Source organism: Aulonocara sp. 'chitande type north' Nkhata Bay, linkage group LG6 (genome assembly GCF_057382095.1).
Source record: "Aulonocara sp. 'chitande type north' Nkhata Bay isolate Kocher_YH1m ecotype deep benthic linkage group LG6, A_spYH_male_GT1.1, whole genome shotgun sequence".
NCBI classification, from domain to species: Eukaryota; Metazoa; Chordata; class Actinopteri; order Cichliformes; family Cichlidae; genus Aulonocara; species Aulonocara sp. 'chitande type north' Nkhata Bay.
In genome coordinates, this window is record NC_141349.1 from 22,421,950 (window position 1) to 22,446,607 (window position 24,658).

General features: G+C 40.9%; 3 protein-coding genes across 4 annotated transcripts; 1 reads left to right on the forward strand and 2 right to left on the reverse strand.

Moving 5' to 3' along the window:
- The first annotated feature begins 995 nt into the window (after positions 1-995).
- LOC147327769 (extracellular superoxide dismutase [Cu-Zn]-like) lies at positions 996-3,147 on the forward strand. Its single transcript, XM_086295669.1, has 2 exons — positions 996-1,128; positions 1,672-3,147. Exons 1-2 carry the CDS (start codon positions 1,115-1,117, stop codon positions 2,303-2,305), a joined length of 648 nt encoding a protein of 215 aa, XP_086151795.1. The 5' UTR covers positions 996-1,114; the 3' UTR covers positions 2,306-3,147.
- LOC147327770 (coiled-coil domain-containing protein 149-like) lies at positions 2,468-12,208 on the reverse strand. Of its 2 annotated transcripts, XM_086295667.1 has the most exons (13): positions 11,844-12,208; positions 10,489-10,650; positions 10,336-10,374; positions 9,099-9,206; positions 8,766-8,882; positions 7,471-7,643; positions 6,801-6,873; positions 6,616-6,700; positions 6,322-6,469; positions 5,779-5,855; positions 5,622-5,657; positions 5,382-5,456; positions 2,468-5,286 (listed from the first exon to the last, which is right to left on the reverse strand). In XM_086295667.1, the coding sequence occupies exons 1-13, from the start codon at positions 11,892-11,894 to the stop codon at positions 4,748-4,750; spliced, it is 1,683 nt and encodes a 560-aa protein (XP_086151793.1). In that variant the 5' UTR covers positions 11,895-12,208; the 3' UTR covers positions 2,468-4,747. The 2 variants fall into 2 exon arrangements, with proteins under 2 accessions (XP_086151793.1, XP_086151794.1); XM_086295668.1 differs by lacking the exon at positions 5,622-5,657.
- Positions 12,209-13,254: 1,046 nt separating this feature from the next.
- LOC147327771 (leucine-rich repeat LGI family member 2-like) lies at positions 13,255-21,084 on the reverse strand. Its single transcript, XM_086295670.1, has 8 exons — positions 20,802-21,084; positions 20,561-20,632; positions 20,285-20,356; positions 20,005-20,076; positions 19,796-19,867; positions 19,365-19,534; positions 18,687-18,851; positions 13,255-17,842 (listed from the first exon to the last, which is right to left on the reverse strand). Exons 1-8 carry the CDS (start codon positions 20,972-20,974, stop codon positions 17,007-17,009), a joined length of 1,632 nt encoding a protein of 543 aa, XP_086151796.1. The 5' UTR covers positions 20,975-21,084; the 3' UTR covers positions 13,255-17,006.
- Positions 21,085-24,658: the final 3,574 nt, after the last annotated feature.

A 24,658-nucleotide genomic window follows, 5' to 3' on the forward strand; every position in this document is an offset into this window, starting at 1 on the left:
TGACTGCAAGGTGCCCAGGCCCTGTGGCTGCAAACTACTGCAAATCATCACCCCTCATCACCCCTGAAGTGTTTGTGCTGATATGCTATGTTTGGTTTTCACCAAATGTGGCACTTTGCATTATTGCCTAACATCTCCACTCTGCTCCAATCTGTCCAAAGGACATTGTTCTACAGGAGTTGTGATTTGTTCAGCTTTGTAAACCTAAGTTGTGCTGTCATGGTTTTCCTGGAAAGAAGACACTTTGTCCTTGACACCCTTCCAAACAAGCCATACTTGTTCAGGCTTTTTCTATTTGTATTGCCATGAATGTAAACATTTAACATGCTAACTGCTCTTGTTTTATTTAGCTATTTATTCTTAATACATTTATGAACTTATGTATACATTTGCTGGGATATCCACTCCTGGGAAGACTGCGGCACCTGAATGCTCCAGACCAACAAACTGGCTTTTATGGAGGTGCTCACACTTTCTGACGATTGACTATCAAGTGTATTTGATTAGGAACATCTGGCTGCTCTTAATTCCTGTGGGAGCAGTAATAGATGTACTTAGTTTTTCATAGGACTCTGTGCTGCCCTTTCATTTTAAATAATAATAATAATAATAATAATAATAATAATAATAATAATAATAATGGGCACAAGTGCGACACAAGCAACATCAGGCTGACCCTGTCAGTTTGCGCCCTCTCCCAAATCACGGACAAACGTGGTTGGAGAACGTGGTACATTGAGCGTTAAGGTTTCTATGAATCGAGTTTACACAGACGTGATTATGCTCTTATCAGGCAAAACGTCCTGGGTTTGTTAAAATGACTCCGTGTGATACCACGTGAGAACAATAAAATATTTCATTTTCTGTTGTTACCCACAAACTGAACGGTAATGTAACGGGGTCGAATATTTCGAGATTTACTCATCAAATCATCAAAAGACTTGTCAAGTCCCTTGCTCCACCCTCGCCAAACAGCAACGCCCATTTGTTCACAAGAGTTTATACAACATTGTTTGAAAACGCTTTGCATCCTCACCCTGCAGACTGCAGCGCTCGGCTTGTGAAAACCATTACGTTTAATTTACAGCCTTTTCTGCGCCTTTTACAGGTGACCATGCATCGATACGCGTAAGTGGACTTTGTTTGGCACTGTGTACTTAACTTTATTTGCATTCCTGCGACATTTAGTCTGTAGTTAACCACTTGTACTTTTGGGCGATGTTGTGTGCGCCTAAAAACATCGTCAGAAAAACATTAACTGAGAAGCTTTTGAGTGCCACTTTGTCCTCAGACTTAGAAACACTGAAGTTTTACATTAATGTAAATTAAAGTACACCTTATACCTAGATGCAGATGGAGATTGTAAATAAAAATTATGTAAAATTGTTCTATGATATAAGAGAGGCTCGTTTAAACCCTGTGTAGAGTTGAGTTTTAGCAGTTACATAACATGTTAGCGATAATAATTACATAATTATAGCTTCCCCAGTGTGGATTCTTAACAATAACAATATTTCTGAATGTACTGCTGTATTGTGAAATGCAATAGCAGGACGTTTTTTTTTTTTACCAAGGTGAACAATCTAGATATTGCCTTAATTGGTCTATAGTCACTAATTGTCCTTCATGCCAGAGGGGTCTTGTCCTAATTTTTTTTTTAATATCTTACAGGTCAGTGGGTATACTGGAAGCTGCTTTGTTGGTTTTGCTGGCAGGCTGTCAACAATGTGTCTTAGCATCCAGCGACACATTGGCTCCAGAGGTCTTGCAGAACAACGGCACCCTGTATGCAGTCTGCAAGGTGAGACCCAGCACCTCTCTCCCGGAGGACCTGCCCAAAGTGTACGGCCATGTGTTGTTCAAGCAGGATCATCCTCAGGAGAAAGTCAAGGTCCTTCTCCGGTTTAGTGGCTTCCCCAGAGACGGCAGTCCGGAGCCCAGAGCGGTGCACATCCATCAGTATGGAGACCTGAGCCGGGGATGTGACTCCACCGGTGGCCACTACAATCCATATGGTGTAAATCACCCTAACCACCCTGGAGACTTTGGAAACTTTGAGCCCCAGCAAGGGAAGATTAATACAATGCTAGAATCTGATGCAACACTGTTTGGAAGCCTGTCTGTGTTTGGGAGAGCAGTGGTGATTCATGAAAAGATAGACGACTTAGGGCGTGGTGGAGACGCTGGGAGCCTGCTGCATGGAAACGCAGGCCGAAGGCTCGCATGCTGTATTATTGGGGTTTCGTCCCCCAATCTCTGGAATATGAACTTTAAGCAGTACTCCAGGCGGCTGAGGAGGAATTAACCTACAGTAGTGTGCTATACTCTACTTCCAGTTTGATACCAAGAAAAAAAATAACGAGGTGGTTAAACCCACATCCTGCCAAAATGCATAGTAGCTTCTTAGAAGTATTAGAAACATGCTTTAATAATTGTTCAAGAGTTTTCTTACTACAAATTAGCATAATTATGGTGTTCAATATTAGTAATGGTACAGTTGGTTGGTTGGAGTATCAACAAACCAAATATATGATTGGACTGCTTTTCCTTTGGCTCCATCATCAGATTCACCTCTCAGCTTATCCTGGTCCTTAAGTTGTGACCAAAATTATTGAAATAAATTTCAGTACCATCAGCCTCAGCTGTGCTGTCTTTGTAGCTCGAAGTTAGTTAGTCGTAGCTGTGGTCTTGTGTAAAAATAAATAAATACAGAATACATAAAAATGCATACAAATACAATGGTTTTTAAAGTCAAAAACAAAAGGTAATTTGTACAAATTTTCTAATAAAAAAAATAAATAAGATCAAGATGTCAGTGTGTTATATTTCAGGAGGAGCTTCGAGAAATGACTCTTGTAATTATCAAATGTCTGTCAATAAATTAGGTCAGATAAAAGAAACAACCGAGACTGTCTTAATTTACACAGTAGCATGCTGTCGTATAGCATTTAACACATGGTGTGTTGATATCTGTGCATTCCTGTATTATCCTTTTGTGTTACACATTTCAATGTTTTTTTTCCTCGCTACCTAGCCTGACCCGTCTCCCCAATGTGATGTTTGTGTATTGTATGTACGGTCGGCAAGGTCTGTCATCTCGGTTGTGGGCAAAAGACCTGCAACTGACAAATAAAGGCTATCTCATCATCTCTCTCATCTCATATTTGAATGAATAAAAGGAATGAAATCTTTATTTCCAACATATAAGTAACAAATGTTAATAAATATTAAAAAATGGGTATGAAATAAAGAAGCCATTATATTAAATAAACTCCACAGACGGATCCCCCATAAAATACTGACCATTTCCTGTTCGAAAAGGAGTAGAAGGAAGCAAATGCTTTCCAATTCCTACTTCCTGTTTAAATCATATGTCTGTTTTTGGTTAGAGAGCATAATATATACCTGTATCTATAAATAAATGTACCTATACAACAATCTAAAAATATTTTTATATCTTTATGCACAGTATAACCATCATATCACCTCACAGTGTTCAACCCAAATATCCATGCAGAGTTTAATATTTAATACTCTGCTTCCATATACTGATTTATAAGTGTTTTTTTTTTTTTCCATGTATAATTTCTTAAGACTGATTTATATTTGTGCACATTTTCAAAACCCTTCTCCATATTATTCCACAAATTCACTGCACAGGTTAATTTGAACCAGCTCTTCTTTGTTGTTCACCCTATTTTTTTTTCTTTTTTAGCTCTCCTCTCAGATCATAACCACATTTTTTATTATACTTTCTGATAACATATTGCTTGTTCTGTACATTATCTGACCGTTTCGTAATATTTGATGTGATGAGCACTACTAGAACATGTAGTCTCTGAATGTTAACCATTTGTTAGCTTTTACACATTGTTGACATATCACATCATCATACGGTCTCATGAACTCATAGCGTTGTCATATGCGGCTTTGCTGATTATACGCTGCGAATGTTAAGTAAAGCAGAAGGTCTGTTTGTGCTTGGTTCACGTTGGGCACATCGTATTTAGAACAAGCACACAGTGCTTCCTGTCATCTTTGTCAAATTGCTTTTATCCTCGTGGTGACTGAATTAAATCATGCCAGGGCTGAATTCTTGACAGTAAGGAGCCGGTTCATGACCTAACAAAGGTCATTTAAAAGATCATCATTAACTCCTTTTTATTATGTGATTTAATAAGGAAAAGAATTCATACGCCTAAAGCAGACAACTCTGTAAATGTTACCTTCAAAAAGCAGAAAGAAACCTTTAAGTATAACACATACAGCACTGATGCATGCATCTTTTCTGGTGTTAATAAAGAGAAATCACTGTTTTGCCACATTAGATATGCAGACTACATGAAACGTGCGAGTGAATGAATGAACGTTTTAAAACTCTCAGAGAAACTCTCACAGGAGCGAATATTGTTACTCCTGCGAGTATGGTTTGGGGATGACGAATCACCGGTGTCCAGTTACTTTAGGTCACATTGACATCAGTTCAAAAGGTGGTGCAGAACTCAGACAATGCACCGAGTGAAAGCAGAGATACAATAGAGCATCTGAAGAGTATCGTTAATACTCTTCAGTTTGGTAGGAGTCACTGTTGATTCATTCACACTCATCTGAAATCTAATATGCTGTTTTCCAAAGATTCGTTTATCAGTTTTTTTGATTTTTGAATTATTTAAAAAATAATTAAAGAGCTTTATGGATTTTGTAAATACTTTAATTAGTTTTGGTTTTTTCCTAATGCTGTGCGACATCACAACTCCTCCTGACTACTGCAAACATCCGCGGTAGTCAGGACGTCCTCCTGCTGCTCTTCGGAGGCTGCAGTAGACACAGTAGTAGATGATGTAACGTGACTATTTCTCTCTATTACATTACACTCTGTTTCAACACTTTCCCCCCCTACAGTGCATTCATCTGACTCCTCCTCTCCTCCAGCTGTTGGGACTGAGTTCTCTGAGAGTTGCTGTGAGTGGCCGGGGTCTGAGGGATCAGGTCTGTTCAAGTATTTCACATCAGCACTGGAGTCACTCAGACCCTCTTCTGTTGCAAACCTGGTAAAAACTGCAGTGCTTTGTGATTGGCCACTTTCCTGGCACTCCTCACTAGCTGGCATTTCTGTTTGAGGCCTTGAGGACTCTTGCTCGTCCAACTGTGGTGAGCAGTTTTGGTTCGAGGCCTCGACACACGATGATGGTGTTGGTGCGTCATCTTGAAAATCTGACGCAGCTGGTGTTACACTGTCTTCTGGAGAGCTCTCGTGCTCAGCTGGTTTGTTTGACCTTTTGTCACCTTTAAGAACAAATCAGAAAAATAACATTCAAGAAATGCAGCTCCTATTTTAACTGCTGTTGACCAAGAGAGGAATAACTCCACTGAATAATCACCGTTCTGTCCCGGAGAATCAGATGGATCGGTCGAATCCACTAGCTGCGTGTTCAGGATGATGGCGTCTCTTCCCCCTGTTATCACAAAACAGTCAAAGTAAGCTTTCAGAAAAGTGGTTCACATAAACAGCTACTTAAAAAAGGTTGGATTAGATAGCGATAAGAAGTGTTGGTAGATATGAGAAGAAGATTAAGTTGAGCGTTTATGACGTAGATGACATCGTTTTTGGAGAAACATACTTCCGCATATTCCCAGAGACACATTATAAGTCAGGCCTCCAGGTTGCAAGAAGCAAAAGGGCAGAAAAAGGAAGAGGAATTATTGTAAAAACAGTATTCTTAGCACAGGTTAGAGTGATATGCACATGTCTCAGTATATTGAGACAATTATAATAACCTGGAAGGCTCCATAATCCGGACATCTCCAGTGTTTTTAGTTTCTTCTCCAGCTCGGCTACTCGATTTCCAAGAATCCTAATGGGGGGAAAAAAAAAGGATATTGCAGTTGACCCATCATTACATCAAGAAGTGAAGTGGCTAAAAATCTACAGCTGGGGTGTCAAATAAAAGGCCTAGGGGGCAGAATCAGCCTGGCAGTCTTGGAAAATGTGAAGGAGGGCATACATTATGAACTATTAACTTCATTTTCATAAATTTTGCAGGCTTTATTAATAGCAAAGACTCCAAGGCCATTTATACTAAGAACAAAACAAAAAGTTTTCTGTGACTTAACAAAAATGTTCTGCAGAACAGTCTGGGCAACGGCACACCAGAGCTTTTTCTGTAATTTTACACATTTATTTCTTACAATTTAAGTCCACCAACTCATGCTAACAGATTTCTTTCATTTACTACAGGAGCATTTATTTATAATGCAGTTTGACACCCGTGATCTATGGAGCACATAATAAGAGTGCGAGTGAAGTCTGAATTTTAGTACTTGTTGATTTGGCGCTGGTGCTGAATCACCATGTTTTTCTCGTGGATGGTTTCCAGCAGGGCTGTGGCGAGAGATTTGAGGTCTGAGATGGACTGAGGAGTCACCGGCAAACTGCAGCCGTTTTCTTCAGACAGCAGCAGTTCCTTCACTGCAAGCACGTCACGAGCCACGGTTAAAAGAAACAGCAGTCATCATTTCCCACGAGACACTGAATAAAACTGAACTCACACATTTAAAGGGTAATATGTGCATAATAGAAAGTGTAGATGTTTGAACTAGCATGATTCCTCTGACCTTGTTTAGCAGAAAGCACCCCAGTCAGAGCACTGCTGTTGGGCTTTCCACTGATTTTAGAGGTCTTCCTACACTCCAGGGCACTCTGACATCAGCAGGAAACAGTTTGGAGAAAAGAAAGAGTTTTAAAAAAGGATAACATACAATAAATATATATGAAATTACAGAAAAAAAACTACAACTACCTTGTACTTCAGCAGATTTGTCTTGAGCAAGTTGACCTCTTCTTGAAGTTGATTAAGTCGCTCATGCAAATACCTGAAATGTCAGAAACCACAAATGCTGTTCAGTTTAACCTGTTTCAACAGTAGAGAAGAATTTCTCAGTAAATCTTTATCTAAATTCTGTATATATAGATCAAGCACAGCATTATGACCCCATTTGTCCCTAGACTCATTATTTGTCCAGCACAACCCACAGATGCTTGATTGGATTGAGATCTGGGGGAATATGAAGACCAAGTCAACACTTTAAACTTGTTGTTGTGATCCTCAAACCATTCCTGAACTATTTTTGCTTTTGTGTCAGGGTGCATCATCCTGGTGAAAGAGGCCAGAGCCTGAACTATCCTTATGCTTGCGTATTTTTCCTACTTCCAACACATCAACTCTGTGGACAAAATGTTCACTTGCTTTCTAATACGTCCCACTCACTAACAGGTACCACGATGAAGAGATAATTAGTCTTGTTCAGTTGATCTGTCAGTGGTCATAATGTTATGTCTGATCAGTGTATGTAACTATATATTGCAAGACAGCACGTGTACATGAATAGACTTTTGAAAATCACTGCTTCAACATGCCAGCCAATCACAGAGGTACTACTTAAAATGATCTTTTTAAAAGAGCAACAAACCTGTTCTCCATGCAGAGCGCGTCGATGTCTAAGATGCGGACATCATCATTCCCTACAATGTGGTTCATCTCCACATTGAGACGATGAGCCTTCTGTTGAAACACGTCCCGCTCTGCTCGAACATCCTGCAGCTCATCCGTGAGCGACTTCACGCTGTTCTCCAGCACCTCGTTCTGCACCCAAACAAGATTCAAGATGTAGGACAATTTTATCTAGCAATACAAGTCTCTTCTTGTCAAATATATATCATCTTCTCATTAAAAGTGGAACTAACTAATGCGAGGACCTCCTTGAAACTCCAAATTTTATTACCGGTATTATTTCCTGAAATTAATCCATTGTTGAGGGATTTGACGTACTCAAAAAACAAATTAAACTTTGAACAACCAGCAGAATTGCTTAAAGTTGATGACACTTGTGGCTATGCATAAAAGCTTTACTAGCACCCCGTTCCTGCATTTTTGTGTTCTCTTTTCCCCCCCATTTACAGTTGTACACTAAATAATGCCGATCCTTCAGAATCAAACTGGCTTTTTATTTGGTCAGTTTAATCAAAATGCTAAATAATGTGAATTTTGATATTTTGTCAGCCATTTCATCTATAACTCAGACGAACATCATCAGATCTCCCCCAAGCTTTACGTTATTGCTAAGAGAAGAGGTCTGCAAGCAAATATTCGGTTATAATCCTAGCGCCACCTTCCACCTTCTGGCAACAGGAAATCTGACCTAAGGGACAGATTCAATCCAATTTGGATGAAATGTACATGTTGTGCTTGACATATAATTACATCTATCTAAAGTATAATTACTGGTTGACAGAAAGGGATATGCAACCTCGCTGCACAGCATCTAATAAGTGTCACAGCTTAAAGAAATCTAATTGCCACCAGTGTTAGCAGCTTTAATATTCACCTACATTTAAAGAAAACTGCTAATCGCTTCCATTTTTTTCCTGCACAACACTTTTATTTCTCATGTGATATTTTAAACTATCATACTTTTTAAATCATATTCATCTGATACTGATATGGTGACCTTGTGACAGCTAAGGGTGAAAACACTGGGTTTGCTGAAATGGAAATAGGGTTCATGTGGTTGCTTTTAAAATAAATTAAAAAAAAAATACTTACAAATAAAATATAAATAAATATAAACTTTCTTTTTCTAATGCAAGAACCAATTAGAACTATTAAATGGCAGTATATAATGTATATAATAAATGTAAATCATAAAAAAGTGAACCATTATGTGAATATCAGCTGAATAGTCTAAATCAAGCAGGGGGCTCTCACCTGCTCTCTCGCCCTTTCTAACTGTTTGACCAGATCTTCTCGCTCATGCGCGGGAAAGTGTCGGGCGCCGACCTCTTCGTCTCCCAGCCTCTGTTTGGTGATGGTCATCCGTAGAAGCTGTGATAGCACAAAGTAAGAAAAGTCTCAACTAAGCTACAATTATACACCTTTGGTGTGTTTGTACAGTACAATTTGAAACCTGTCCTTAAAATAAACAAGGCTCATCCACTTGATCGTTACTTAGACTGACAAATAAGTGTACAAAGGTATGTTGGAAATGTATTTATGAATAATGAGAGGCAAATATTCAGCAAATATACATTAGAAACATACCTTGTTATCACCCTGAGCTTCCAGTAGTCGCTGTTTCAGCTCCTTCACCTCCTCGGACAGATGAGAGTTTCGCTCTCTGGAGTCTGTCAGTAGCTGGGCTAAATTCACCTGATCATGAAGTAAATACAGAGACATGTTAGCCCCATTTGTCAAGTTGGTTTGTGAATATATATATAGAATAGAAGTCTTCCAGGTACAGCGCCCGACAGATAATGTACTTGAAAAAAATGAGCTTCTATCATTCCAATTTGAAACATTAGGTTCAAACAAGCAAACGTAAAATTCTTTAAAAAAAGAAAAGAAAAGAAAGAAATTGTGGTTAAATATGTTTCCCAAATCTTTTTCTTCTTCTGTGTGATCTTTGAGAGAAAACAGGTTAAATTCTTTTAAGGTTTTATTTTCTTGTTCTTCTTGTTTTTTCAGTTTTTATTGTTGATCTTAAGCACACTGAGTTTGAATGTAAACAAATGCATCATAAAAATAAAATCGTCATTACATTTTTTTTTTTTTAAATCTGTGATTCATTCAGTGGTGACTTTGTTACTGTGTCATTAACCAACAGTTTTATATCAGAGAGCAACTTGTGAGAACATTGTGTGTGTCATGCTATGACACATTATGATAAGTAGTACACACCCATGCTACAGCACTGTTTAGGCCGTTCATGCTGTTGACTGTGAAATGAAAATGATACCATCCCATTAGAAGGTGCTGTACTGTAGGCGCATAAACACTAAAACTGGGTGATTTGAGCTTGTTGCTAAGTGGTTTCTAGGTAACGCGATAAATATATAATACAAAACTCAACTTTTGTTGATATAAATCAGACGTTACCATCGTAAAAATAAAACGATACAATGACTTTATAAAGTTTTAGAGGAACACAGATAAAAATGGATCATTTTAGGATGTTGGCACTTCATGCTAAGAAGCATGATGAGATCTTAACATCAGATACGGATAAGAAGTTTGTGGACAAATAGACAGGCAAAGATCTGATGTATTATTCTAAGATAAAGCTGCTGTAATTGTCAAACAAAGAGCGCCGTAGAGATGTTAATAGTTAGGAGTAAATATTAGTAGTAAAGTGTTAAGCATCCCATCCAAAGAGATCTCCAACTTGTGACCACATTACTGACTTTGCTGAAAGTCTCCAGCATCACTGTGAAATGCCAGTGTATCAAAGTACAGTTAAGACAGTTCTGCGTGCAGTGATTAGCATTTTTAAATCTCTTACTTGATTCCTTTTCTCTGGAGGCAGAGAAGGATCTCCATCCTGTCAGTGACACAAAGACAAAGGAAGTTGTCATTAGATGCCACAAAGTTTAATAGCAGTAGTTTTTATCCTCTGCTCTGATGCAGCTTTTAAAACGGAGTCAGATCAGCTTACAATGAGCTCTCTGTACTTCTTCTTGAGTCCCTGGTGTCGCTCACGGAGCTGGTTGGCCATCAGTTCGTACTGATCCCTCTCCTGCTGACAGGTGTCCAGCTCTTTAGACAGAATCAGAAGAGCTTCTTTCTTACTCTCCAACTTCCGCTTACAAACCAGGAACTGCAGAGAAAGCAAGGTTTTGAGGAAAAACAAAAGCTTCTGGCATGTAGTCAATATAACGTTATTTGATTATTTGAGGGCTAAAGAGTTCTCTGGTCATCATTAAAGACCAAATGCACTGTGAAACATGTAAAAGAAAAACAAACAAACAAAACAACCCACATATATACACTACTATAGTGGCACAAAAACGTTTTCTGATGGTAAAAAAAAATACCAACGGTTTGCGTTGCAGCTCCTTGTTATTTTAACTGCTTGTCCATCTGATGTATTGGTTAAACATTTTCAAAAGCAGAAGAGCATCTCTGAATGCACAATACATGAGATCTTGAAGCAGATGGGCTACAGCCACAGAAGACCACACAGGGTGCTACTCCTGTTAACTATGAACAGGAAACCGAGGCTACAATGCCCTCTGACCCTTTGTGAAAACTAGTTTCTTGAGCAGGGGTTCACTGTACTCAAATGGCCTCCACATTCACCGGATTTAAGTCAAATAGAGAGAGATGGTGGGACAGGAGCTTTACATCATGGATGTGTGATGCTAGCATGTAAATATGGACCAAAATGTTTCCAGTACTCTGTCGAATTAATGTCATGAAGAATTAAGGCACTTCTGAAAGGAAAGGGGTTCAACCCAGTGCAGGGTGTATCTAATAAAGTGGCTAATGAGTGTATGTCTGCAAAGTATTGCACAACCAAAGCTGTGGACAAAAATAGTAGCATGAAGCATAGACTAGGATAAAACTACTCCAGTAGCTTAAATGCAAAGCAGTTCAACTGACTGCACTCAAGTGAAATACTCGAGCAAACGCGTTGATATGCAGCCATCTGAACGTGTTTCTTCATTAAAGCTGCAACTCGCAGTGTGGTGCAAGTCAGTAACTTTTCAAGGCAACGGGCTCAGCAGGCACAAGGAAACTCAAATCGTCTTCCTCATACATGTGCAGTCCTTGCAGGTAAGAGAAACCACAGCAGCTGAGATTTAATCCCGTGAGCTCGGATTAATTTGGACACAAGTGTTTCAGTGGATCCGAACAAGCGACAGCAGACAGAACTAAAACAGTGAAACGATCATGTACGCCACAGTATTTTAGCCGGTCAGGACACCTGTCCCACAATTATTGTGCGTCAGTGAAGGTTTTTTACGCTCTTTCCTCATTCTCGTCCTTTCTGCGTCTTCGCAGTCTCACCTCACTGACCAGCCCCTGCCAGTCACTTTCGCTCCTCCTGGACGGATCCATCGCGTCCTGCGGCGGAACAAAGGTTACCCAAGCACAGTGAGTTTCACAGAAGCATCACCCCTCTGCATCTGCAGAAATCAGAGTCAAACCCGATTAAAGCGATCGAGAAACGCGATTTGCATCACTTCCGTCCGTCTCGACGTCAGAAAAGCGTCACGTCGCATTTACAGAACCTCGTAAAACAGAAAGAGACTAAAACAAAATAACCAAAACGGAACGAGATGCCTAACAGCTGAGCTGTTGTGTGTGTTTATTATAGTAATCACCCCTAAACAAGTAAGAGAGCGTGACAAATGATGTATTAGGCCAGGGGTGGGCAATTCCAGGCCCCGAGGGCCGGTGTCCCTGCAGGTTTTAGATGTGTCCTCGAACCAACACAGCTGATTTAAATGGCTAAATTAGCTCCTCAACATGTCCTGAAGTTCTCCAGAGGCCTGGAAACGAACTAATCATGTGATTCAGGTGAGTTGACCCAAGGTGAGATCTGAAACCTGCAGGACACCGGCCCTCGGGACCTGGAATTGCCCACCCCTGTATTAGGCAATAAATGTCCCTCTATTTGTAAAATAGTCAATAAGAATTGGGGTAAAAATACTTGTTTCTCTGTTTTGTTTGTTTGTTTTTTATTGCTTAACTAGTGCCAAATCATGAAAATAAGATGGTTTAACTTTATTAAAACGAAGGCAGGCATTAACGCTGTCAGCATACAGCTGATCTCTATATTTTATTTCAAAATATGACATTTTATCAGATGTCGTCAAGATTAAAGTATTATTGTTGTTGTTGTTGATGATAATGATTATGATGATGGTGATGCTGTAAGACTAAAACTAACTGCACTGTTGAACTGAATAAATATGCAATAGCCATTTGAGCTTCCTGTGTCCCAAAATTCTACCATACAGGTCAAATAAACAGTATTTTTGAGCCTGATGTGATTTACCGTGGAAAACCTTTAAATTACTTTTTCTTTTTCTTTGTCAAATGTGACTAAACCTTAAACCTTTTTATACTAGTGCTGTTGTTGTTATATGGTTGTTTGGTGTGAGTTTTCCCCTTTTTTTTGGCTTGAAGTTGTATTTATGACGCTCTTGTGTAAAGCACAAACCCCTAAGATTGGTCAGTGAATAATCATTTATACAGTTGATGGCATGCTGTAGACAAGTGGCGAGCAATTTAAGTCAGGGTTATAAAAGGAACCATAATCACTACTACTAGGGAAAACTGTCCCACACTATCACAATACTTTATCCATCTTCTTGTTTCCTAAAATCAACAAAACATGAGATTCTGTCTTTGTCCTTATGCTAATCAAAAAACACGGACAGTACATTCAGTTTAAGACATGCTGTCTGCAACACTTTATCTTTACTTTAATGGTTTCATGTTTACATCAGCAAAACATGATGGAAAAACAATTTAATACAACATGTGTGGTTAAATGTTCTTTAATCCATTTCCACAAACTGTTCTTACATGGGATTCAAGATCTGAAAAACATGATTATTTTTCAGCATTACTTTTTAATGACGTGGGAAAAAATATGTATACATCACTGTTGGTAGTGCATTAGGAATAATTAAAGGAGAAACTTGTTATCAAAGCTATCAAAACACATTGATTATACTAGTTGGCATTTTGTCATTTTTATCTAACTGTCAATTTTCAAAAATCAGGCTCCAATATTGTTTAATGTGTGAAAAAAAATCTTTACAATATATGACAAATATCAAACGTTCTGTAAAGAAAAGGGAACGCTTGTTTTTTGACTGAATGAAAAGGCCTCCTACAAAGGCTTTAAAGGTACATAGTAGCACACAATAGACATTATGGTTATTATTCCATATTAACACTTAGTATCATACATTTTGCATAGGAATCAAAACTAAATAATGTATGTTATGTTGCTATTAAATAGGCACTCAGTAGCATGGCCATAAAGTAGTTTGATATAAATCTAGTGGAGTTAGGTTAAAGCTAGTAATATTCTGTTTTCAAGCCGAGGGTAGATTAGATCTAATCTCCCCTCAACATACCCCAACGTACCGGCAGCAAGCCGACAGCATTCCGAGGGAGACTGGGGACATTGTTCAGCATCTCCATTGCCGAAGATGCTGCATTGAGCTGTGGCAGCAAGGTGGTTGGTCCCTGTCGTGGTGGTAATCCCCAAACCAAATGGTGGACACCAGAGGTGAAGGGAGCCACCAGGCTGAAGGAGGAGTCCTATCGGGCTTGGTTAGCCTGTGGGACTTCAGAGGCAGCTGACAGGTACCGACAGGCCAAGCGGAATGCGGCTCAGGCAGTGGCTGAAGCATAAACTCGGGTGTGGGAGGAGTTCGGAGAAGCCATGGAAAAAGACTTTCGGACTGCCTCAAAGAGATTCTGGCAAACCGTCAGGCGTCTCAGGAGGGGAAAGCGGTGCTCTACCTGCATTGTGTATAGTGCTGGCGGAGCGCTGCTGACTTCGACTGAGAAAATTGTCAGGCGGTGAAAGGAATACTTCGAGGAACTCCTTAATCCCACTAACACGTCTTCCGAGGAGGAAGCAGAGTCTGGGGATGAGGGGGATGACCCGCCAATTTCCGGGGGCGAGCTCACTGAGGCAGAGCCCCTGGTGTTGATGAGGTCTGCCCCGAGTTCCTGAAAACTCTGGACGTTGTAGGGCTGTCCTGGTTGACACGCCTCTACAATGTTGCGTGGAGATCAGGGGCAGTACCTGTGGACTGGCAGACCGGGGTGGTGGTCCCCATCTTTAAGAAGGGGGACCGGAGGGTGTGTTCCAACTACAAGGGGATCAAACTCCTCAGCCTCCCTGGGAAAGTCTATGCCAGGGTGCTGGAAAGGAGAGTTCGTCCGCTAGTCGAACCTCGGATACAGGAGGAACAATGCGGTTTTCGTCCTGGTCGCGGAACACTGGACCAGCTCTTTATCCTCTCAAGGATACTTGAGGGTGCATGGGAGTTTGCCCAACCAGTCTACATGTGTTTTGTGGACTTGGAGAAGGCATTCGACCGTGTCCCTCGGGGTGTCCTGTGGGAGGTGTTGCGGGAGTATGGGGTGTCTGGCCCATTGCTACGGGCCATTCGATCCCTATATAACCGTTGCAAGAGCTTGGTTTGCATTGCCGGCAATAAGTCGGACTCGTTCCCGGTGGGTGATGGGCTCCGCCAGGGCTGCCCTTTGTCTCCGGTTGTGTTCATAATTTTTATGGACAGGATTTCTAGGCGCAGCCAAGTGGCGGAGGGCTTTCACTTTGGTGGCCTCAAAATCTCATCTCTGCTTTTTGCGGATGATGTGGTTCTGTTGGCTTCATCGGGTGAGGGCCTCCAGCTCGCCCTGGAACGGTTCGCAGCCGAGTGTTAAGCAGCGGGAATGAGGATCAGCACCTCCAAATCTGAGGCCATGGTTCTCAGCCGGAAAAGGGTGCAGTGCCCACTCCGGGTCGGGGATGAGTTCCTGCCCCAAGTGGAGGAGTTCAAGTATCTCGGGGTCTTGTTCGCGAGTGATGGGAGAAGGGAGCCGGAGATCGACAGACGGATTGGTGCGGCGGCTGCAGTGATGCGGACGCTGCACCGGTCCGTCGTGGTGAAGAGGGAGCTGAGTGTAAAAGCGAAGCTCTCAATTTACCGGTCGATCTACGTCCCTACCCTCACCTATGGCCACGAGCTGTGGGTAGTGACCGAAAGAATGAGATCGCGGATACAAGCGGCGGAAATGAGCTTCCTCCAAAGGGTGGCTGGCCTCTCCCTTAGAGATAGGGTGAGAAGTTCGGCCATCCGGGAGGGGCTCAGAGTAGAGCCGCTGCTGCTCCACATCGAAAGGAGCCAGCTGAGGTGGTTCGGGCATCTGAAAAGGATGCCTCCTGGGCGCCTCCTGGGGTTGGTGTTCCGTGCATGTCCCACCGGGAGGAGGCCCCGGGGCAAACCCAGGACACGTTGGAGAGATTATATCTCTCGGCTGGCCTGGGAACACCTTGGTGTTCCCCCGGATAAGATGGAGGAGGTGGCTGGGGAGAGGAAGGTCTGGGCTTCTCTGCTTAGGCTGCTGCCCCCGCGACTCGGCCCCGGATAAAGCGGAAGAAGATGGATGGATGGATGGATATTCTGTTTTCAGGTAAGGAAGAAAACTGTGCATCATGCACTTTTATCTTTGCAGTCATAACACTTACTGCAATGAAATGGCTTCAAAATTTTTGATGGCTTCTCAGAGAAAGTGTCCATTTTTTTACTCCCCATGACTTTCTGACTAACATTCAGCATTTTACTTCCAAGCGTAAACCCTCAAAAATGCACACTTTTTTCAAATACCAAAATTTTGAGGGCTACATGTCACAGTTTTTGTAATTTTTTGAAACTACAAAAACCGTGACATCTGTGCAATACCAATGTCGATAACGGTGGTCATTTTTTCCTTCAGACGTGGCAAATTAAACAGAGTATACAACACCATACAACATGATTTGCTTCTGCCAGTGTTCATTTTGACGTGACATACAAAGTTTGTTTTGCTTGCACAGCTACACCATCAGCTGTAGGGTGTAAATGGTCACGCTTCTCACTAACTTCCTGTGTAGGGCAGGAGGGTAATAGTCTGTGATATCTTTGGCTAGTGTGGACAGTGTCTGGCTTGTTGGCTTGACAGAATTATGATAAAAGCCAAGCCTTTTTAAGGATGTATTGGTATTGCCATAACATTTTCTTAATGCAGTTGCATTGTCATATTATATTTCTGTCAGCCTTTAGTTACTTTGGTCTAACATTAACCTAGCCTTCATAATTTTCTGAATCCATATCACATTATTTGCAGAAAACTTGATTAAATTTAGTTTCAAACCAAGAACGATAAATCTAGTTGCATAAGTACAATACACAGCATTTGACACTTCTTTGACAGCATACACTCATTATGAAGCGACTAACCAACATGCAGTACTTAACAAATTTATTTGACCACCACCATGAGGTTCATCCCACAGCTGTCCTAAATTATCAGTACTGGTAATTGCCAAGTCATTTTTAAATGTTTCTGCAAGGTTAATCCGCCAGCATTTACAATGGTCTCATAATTTCTTTTAAGCACTGTATATTTTGATCAGTACTGCTTTTGTAGTTATTATAAGCTTAAATCTACAAATATATGCTCAAAGACCATCGATTTCCCTTTGAAGCTGGAGGAGAAAATAAAACTCCTTCGGTCAGTGGTCACCACAGTAAATGACCGGGGTGACTGCACGTAAATGTCCTTGAACTTGTGAAATGTTTTTGACTCTGCATCCCAGAGGTAGATCTGTGTGAAAGAGTAATCGCTGCCAAGAGCAAGATAGTGCCTGTCTGCGAAGGTGAACGGCTGGAGGATCATCGCCCCTCGAGAGGGAAGAGGCAGCACGTCAATGAACTGCTTGTTGGTCCACTTGAGGACTTTGGAGTCACCGATGTAGCAAGCCATGGCCAGATACAAGTCACCCTCCACCCGGAAAGCTTTGACAGCCACTACATCATCAACGTTTGTGATTTCACTATGAAGTATAAACTTTAAGGTACTCCTGTTCCACAGGTAGATGATTGGTGACTGAGAGCGACTGGCTAAGATCAGGTAGGACTTACCGTCCACCTCAACATACTCAGCATCTGTATCACGAAACCATTCATGGAGAAACTGGTAGGAGTAGAAACCAGTTTCATTGCGTTCTGGTTGGTCAGTCCACTTGTAGAGAGTAGACATGCCTGCCTTGGAGCTGTCCACAATCACAAAGTACCAGTGACCTTCCATCTGAAAGACTTCAATATCATTTGGCTTCGAGATGTTGAACACCTCAATAGTTTGAAAGTTGATGAATTTGTTTTGTTGACCATCAAACTTGTAAATGTGGGAACCCCCAAAGAGCTGGGTGACTATTATTAGGACATGGTCTTCAATTAGAACCGACTTGCATCCAACAACAGACTTCCCTGTGAAGAAAAGTTGGTCATTAATAATACAACACAGAAAATGAAAGTATTAGTTGAAAATTAACGTACTCTGAAGGATCTGTGAATTCTATCTGTGAATTCTATGACTTCTATGATGACAGTATTAAAATCATTATGGTCAAGCATGAAAAGACCAAAGTTCAGACCAAGACAAGACCAAGGACAAAGTTGGATTTTTGTTTCTTTCAGCTGTTGATGAATGTAATGGACTTTAGGGATTCTGGCCTCACTTTTTTATACAACTAGTGTTTAGTTATCAGCTAACTTTAGCATATAGCAGGCGTCGTTGTCAGGTGAGTTGGAAGATGAACCTAAGCAGTGGCTCCCCTGGTTACCTTCTTTCTTTTTATGCAGGAGGTTGCTGGGAGATGATGTTTGATCAGACATTTCCTGTCTTACTGCAATAAAGTGTTCAGTGAGGATCAGTGGGGTGCACGGTTAAAAGCTTCACACAGAGTTGGTGGAAGAACTGTATCTGATTACCCACATGTAACAGAGACTACAGCTGCTGGGGTTATTACTTTTATATACCAAAAAAGTATTTTGCACAAAAATATTCTTTAAATGTTCTTCTGTAAAGTTGGGTATTTTAAATATATGGCAACTGTCTCAAATTGTCAGATCAAGTCTCAGTTGGCTATTTGATTATCAACTGTTACTTCAGTTTTCAGACCTGGAGGATGTCAGTTAGTCAATATCCATGATTCGGATGTGCAGTTAAAATGTATGCAGGACCATTCATTGATCTATTTTGGTCTTTTCATGAAATCTACTGACACTGAAAAAAAAAATAACATTACCAGCTTCATGGATGTTATCAAACCTGTTATATTATCAAATTTTCTGAAGTTCAGTTCAATGTGATCCCACTCCATGACTATGCAGCTGTTGGAGTTTGGGGCGGCCATCGCTACAAAGATGTCGTCTTTGAAGGAGAAGATGTCCGCTGATATGGACTGAATGGGGATGGACTGATGACGCACAAAGTCTGTGAGATGCGGACAAAAACAGAAACTGCTGGTTTGCTGATTAAGTGAAAACACCAAAATTTACATACTCACAGCTTCAGTTACATTTCAGTGCTTTGAGAAGCCTCATTCATGTACTCAGGGCTATTAAATTTGGCTTTCAGCTTAGTAATATTTTATTTTTGAGATTGTATGTTTTTTAACAGTCATTTGCAGTGACCATAAGGTTTTGCACAAAATATTTCAGCAACTGCTGCATGGATTGTTGTGAGATTTGGAACAGGCATTTGGCTCTCAGTTTCATTCTTATATCTGCAAATATAAACGTATTGTGATTTTTTTTTGTGTGTGTGTGTTGTTGGTTTTTTTTGCAAAGGTTATGCAGCATGTGTGGATATGTATATGTTTTCAGGAGGAAACATGTTAGCAAACCTTGAATCTGTTTCTTTTTGAGAGCAAATGATTAATTATTCAACATTTTTATTGATTTTAGAATGACAGAAATGCCTTTCATCATGCCCTTGTTATTTCACCTGTGGAAATACATTCGCCCGGTGGAATAGGAAGGTCATTGAGCCGCTTGCTCTTCATGTCACTGGGGCCTGCGCAGAAGACATCTGATGCTGTGGCATTCGTGTTTTTCAGCCATGTCATCAGCCACTTGTTCTCACAGCCACACTGGAAAGAGTTGCCTCGCAGATCTCTGATGCATCACAGAGGGAATGATCAAAAACAAAGGATTAAGACAAGAGAGAAGAATGACTGGAAGATAGATAGATAGATAGATAGATAGATAGATAGATAGATAGATAGATAGATAGATATCATACCACTCGGAGGATTTAATGCTGAACACTGCCAAGTGCAGTCTGAGTCAGCTTCAGTTAGAAAAACACACACACACTCTCTCTCTCTCTTAAACACACCCACATACACACTGCTGACACAACAACTGCTTACTCACATTTCCAGCAAGGAATCCAAGTCAAAAAAGAGATCCCTCGGCAGAAACCTTATCTTGTTATTTGCAAGGGAGCTAAACCAGAAACACAAAGAATGAGAAGGGGGAAAAAAACACAATTCTGGTTTTTTGGGGGGTTTTTTTCACTTTAACTGCGAAATGTTGCTGTTTCAGCTGTCATGATTAGGAGAGAAGATGACAGCAAAACTTACAGATAAGTCAACCCTCGTAGACCACGAAAGGCATTTTTGGTGATGGTTTCTATCTTGTTCCCTTCAATGAACCTGTTCCATGAATAGTAATAGAACAGATTTATCAATGACGAGAGACAGATAAATATATTTTGTCATGTCTGAAAAGCACATGTGCACTGTTTATTATTTTTGATTTTCTGCTCCACTGGTGTGGGCATTGGGTATTGGGATAAGTTTAAAAGTTGTTGGTGACTGAGATTTTTTTAGATTAAGAAAGAATTTGTTTAATAATACTCACAAATATTCTAGATGAGGCAGACCAGAGAAAGCATCATCTTTGATTGCAGTCAAAGAATTTGCATTAAGAAGCCTGTAAAGGTAAAAAACAACAACAAAAAAAGCTCTACAGCTTAAAATATTAAAACTTTCCTTTAAAAAACAACTTTTAGTTGTCTGGTTTCCAGTATAAAGCAACCAAAAACAACTTAACCAATAATAAATCCGTGTGCCTTATTTGTTTGGGTGTGACTGCTCTAAGACGTCAATAATCACCAAGTAATCAGTGGGTACTTACAGCAGCTGAAGAGAAGGCATAAGTGAAAACATCCCCTCTGTAATTTCCGCAATTGATCCATTAACCATGCTCCTGTTGAGTGAAACACATTAGGGACATGTTAACAGTCTGTACCAGACACGTCAGGCACGAAATCCCACTACAGGCAGTCAATTATTCTTCTGAATGCGGTATTAATATTATCTCGTGACTCACTGACGGATTTTAATAACCCTCTTCATAGCCAAAGAAATGTACTTACAGGGAGTTGATCTCTTTCGGTATAGTGTGGGGGATCTGTGAAATGCCGACGCAGATGATGGTCTCCTTTGTGCAGGAGCATCCTGAAGGGCATTTGAAATTCTTTTTCGATTCAGCTGCAACATAAATGCACAGGAGCGCGAATCCGGCCAGCCACTGCTTAGCAAGTGTCATGATGCTTCGTAGACATTAAAAACAGCGACTGAACGCGAGGTCTGAGCGTGTCGTTTGTGTATCCGCTGGGCTACATCAGAATGCAGCACTACAGTGGAAAGCCCTGACACAGGCTGATACGGCTGCAGCTGCGTCCTGGAGGGCTGCTGCTTTGGTGTCGGACGTCAGTGATCAGAGGTGATTTGTGTCGAAAGACTTCAAGGCTTCATCGGGTGAGGGCCTCCAGCTCGCACTGGAGCGGTTCGCAGCCGAGTGTAACGCAGCGGGAATGAGGATCAGCACCTCCAAATCTGAGGCCATGGTTCTCAGCCGGAAAAGGGTGGAGTGCCCACTCCGGGTCGGGGATGAGTTCCTGCCCCAAGTGGAGGAGTTCAAGTATCTCGGGGTCTTGTTCGCGAGTGATGGGAGAAGGGAGCTGGAGATCGACAGACGGATTGGGGCTGCGGCTGCAGTAATGCGGACGCTGCACCGGTCAGTCGTGGTGAAGAGGGAGCTGAGTGTAAAAGCGAAGCTCTCAATTTACCGGTCGATCTACGTCCCTACCCTCACCTATGGCCACGAGCTGTGGGTAGTGACCGAAAGAACGAGATCGCGGATACAAGCGGCGGAAATGAGCTTCCTCCGAAGGGTGGCTGGCCTCTCCCTTAGAGATAGGGTGAGAAGTTCGGCCATCCGGGAGGGGCTTAGAGTAGAGCAGCTGCTGCTCCACATCGAAAGGAGCCAGCTGAGGTGGTTCGGGCATCTGGCAAGGATGCCCCCTGGGCGCCTCCTGGGCGAGGTGTTCCAGGCATGTCCCACCGGGAGGAGGCCCCGGGGCAGACCCAGGACACGCTGGAGAGATTATATCTCTCGGCTGGCCTGGGAACGCCTTGGTATTCCCCCGGACAAGCTGGAGGAGGTGGCTGGGGAGAGGGAGGTCTGGACCTCTTTGCTTAGGCTGCTACCCCCGCGACCCGACCTCGGATAAGCGGATGAAGATGGATGGATGGATGGACTTCAAGGCAGCGTTTGTGTATATATGCATTTAATAAGTGCTCGACTTAAAGACGCATTCAAAGTGGGGCAATCAATAGCAAACACAAACAGACCTCGGTTTTTCAGCACCATGGAGAGTATTAATACTGTCATAATAGTTGCCCGCGTCTGTCGTGGATTTCATCACGTGATACATTCTGCATAACTATGCAGAAAGTACCAAATCCAATGAAAATAGCCTAATAAAGTCCCTCCACATACCAGGAAGAGATTTAATTGCACTTTTTAACCTGGTAGATGAATTATCCTCTCAGCTGTAGTTACCAACTGGTACAGAGGCATTTCAGAGGCTCAATTCATTTCCTATATTAAAAAAGAAACAGAAAAGTCATCAGTTCACCAAATGCACCCTCCTGGTGATTTAAAATTATTATTATTATTATTATTATTATTATTATTATTATTATTATTATTATTATTATTATTCTCATAAGCTTTATTTAAAAAGTCTGAGACTAAAAGTCTGTTTTTAATAATAAGTTAACAAAAAAAGAAATACTAAAAGTCAAAAATCAGGGTAAAATTAAAATAAATCACAGTAACAAATGGAAGTTTGTTTATCATATTAAAATGAACTAAACTCCACCTGGGAGGAAAGGCAAGTGACTTTATAACTAATTTTTGCTAATATAGTTCTGACTCTGGAGAGCAAAGGGATGAAAAAAAAACCAAGCAAAAAAAAAAAAGTGAAGTATGGTGAGACGTCAGGCCATGAACCAATTTATGAATTTCAGCCTTCTAACTGTTCAAGATTGCTGTATGTGATTGTTTTCTACAAGTACATCATGGTGGATTTGAAATATTACTTGGATCATGTTAGTTTATAGGAGCTTTTTTTAAAAATTTGCCTTATTAAAAGTTTTCTTCTTTTATTGTTTTTTTTTTCTTGGAGTATTTTCATGACCCCATGTAATCCTAATATTTACTTTGTTAGTTGTTTTTAAGTTACTTAGGTGAGTCTCTTTGGTTTCAGTGACTTTTCCCACATATCTTGAGTGCTAATAGGGTAAGTAAGACTTACAGACCCCTGTCATGTTACACACACAATGCCTGACCTTTAATATTAAGTTTATAGGACAAAAGGCAGTACAAAGCTTTAACATGAGAAGATACATTTTTTATTCATGTTTTCTTTTTTCAGAAATAAACAAAGTGTGATTTGCCTAAGGGTAACCAGACTTTTGTTTACCAGTCAGTAGTGTAGTGTGTCAGTTCAGATAGTGCACCACTAGAGGGCAGCTGCTGATAAAGAAAGAGGAACCACACTGTGGCAACTGTTTTGCTAACATGGGGGGAAAGCATCTGTCGTGCTGCTATAGTTGTTCTGTTTAATTTTTGATATTTTTAAAATCCAAAATGTCATAGAAAGTGTTAATTTTATTTTCAATTCAATTCAATTTTATTTATATAGCGCCAAATCACAACAAAAGTCGCCTCAAGGCGCTTCATAGGTACAGAGAAAAACCCAACAATCATATGACCCCCTATGAGGAAGCACTTTGACGACAGTGGGAAGGAAAAACTCCCTTTTATCAGGAAGAAACCTCCGGCAGAACCAGGCTCAGGGAGGGGCGGGGCCATCTGCTGCGACCGGTTGGGGTGAGAGAAGGAAAACAGGATAAAAGACATGCTGTGGAAGAGAGACAGAGATTAATAACAGATATGATTCAATGCAGAGAGGTCTGTTAATACATAGTGAGTGAGAAAGGTGACTGGAAAGAAAAAACTCAATGCATCATGGGAATCCCCGGCAGCCTACGTCTATTGCAGCATAACTAAGGGAGGATTCAGGGTCACCTGGTCCAGCCCTAACTATATGCTTTAGCAAAAAGGAAAGTTTTAAGCCTAATCTTGAAAGTAGAGATAGTGTCTGTCTCCCGAATCCAAACTGGAAGCTGGTTCCACAGAAGAGGGGCCTGAAAACTGAAGGCTCTGCCTCCCATTCTACTTTTAAATACTCTAGGAACAACAAGTAGGCCTGCAGAGTGAGAGCGAAGTGCTCTAATAGGGTGATATGGTACTACAAGGTCATTAAGATAAGATGGGGCCTGATTATTTAAGACCTTGTATGTGAGGAGCAGGATTTTGAATTCAATTCTGGATTTAACAGGAAGCCAATGAAGGGAAGCCAAAACAGGAGAAATATGCTCTCTCTTTCTAGTCCCTGTCAGCACTCTTGCTGCACTAATTATTTGGGTTGGTGAAGTAAAAACTAACACAGTATCAGGTTTGTAAAGTTTGTTCATTCATTCTTGTTTCTGTCTTGAGTGAAAATGACTTCAAAGTTTTCAAAATGAGTTTTTTAAAAGAAGGTTTTGAGAATTTCTGAGAACTGTGATTGCCCTGAATCTTTATTTACTATTTCATATTCTTCTCCTCATTTTTTCTTTACAACCATCTGATTTAAAATATACACATTTTATTAGGTACACCTGTTCTTCTGCTCCTTAACACAAATATCTAATCAGCAGCAGCTCAATGCATTTAGGTATGCAAACGTGGTCAAGATGACCTGCTGAAGTTCAAAACAAACATCAGAATGGGGAAGAAAGGTGATTTGAGAGCCTTTGAACAACTCATTACAACCAAGGTATGTAGAAAAGCATTCCTGAAGACAGAAGACTTCAAGCCCTGAAGCAGATGAACACG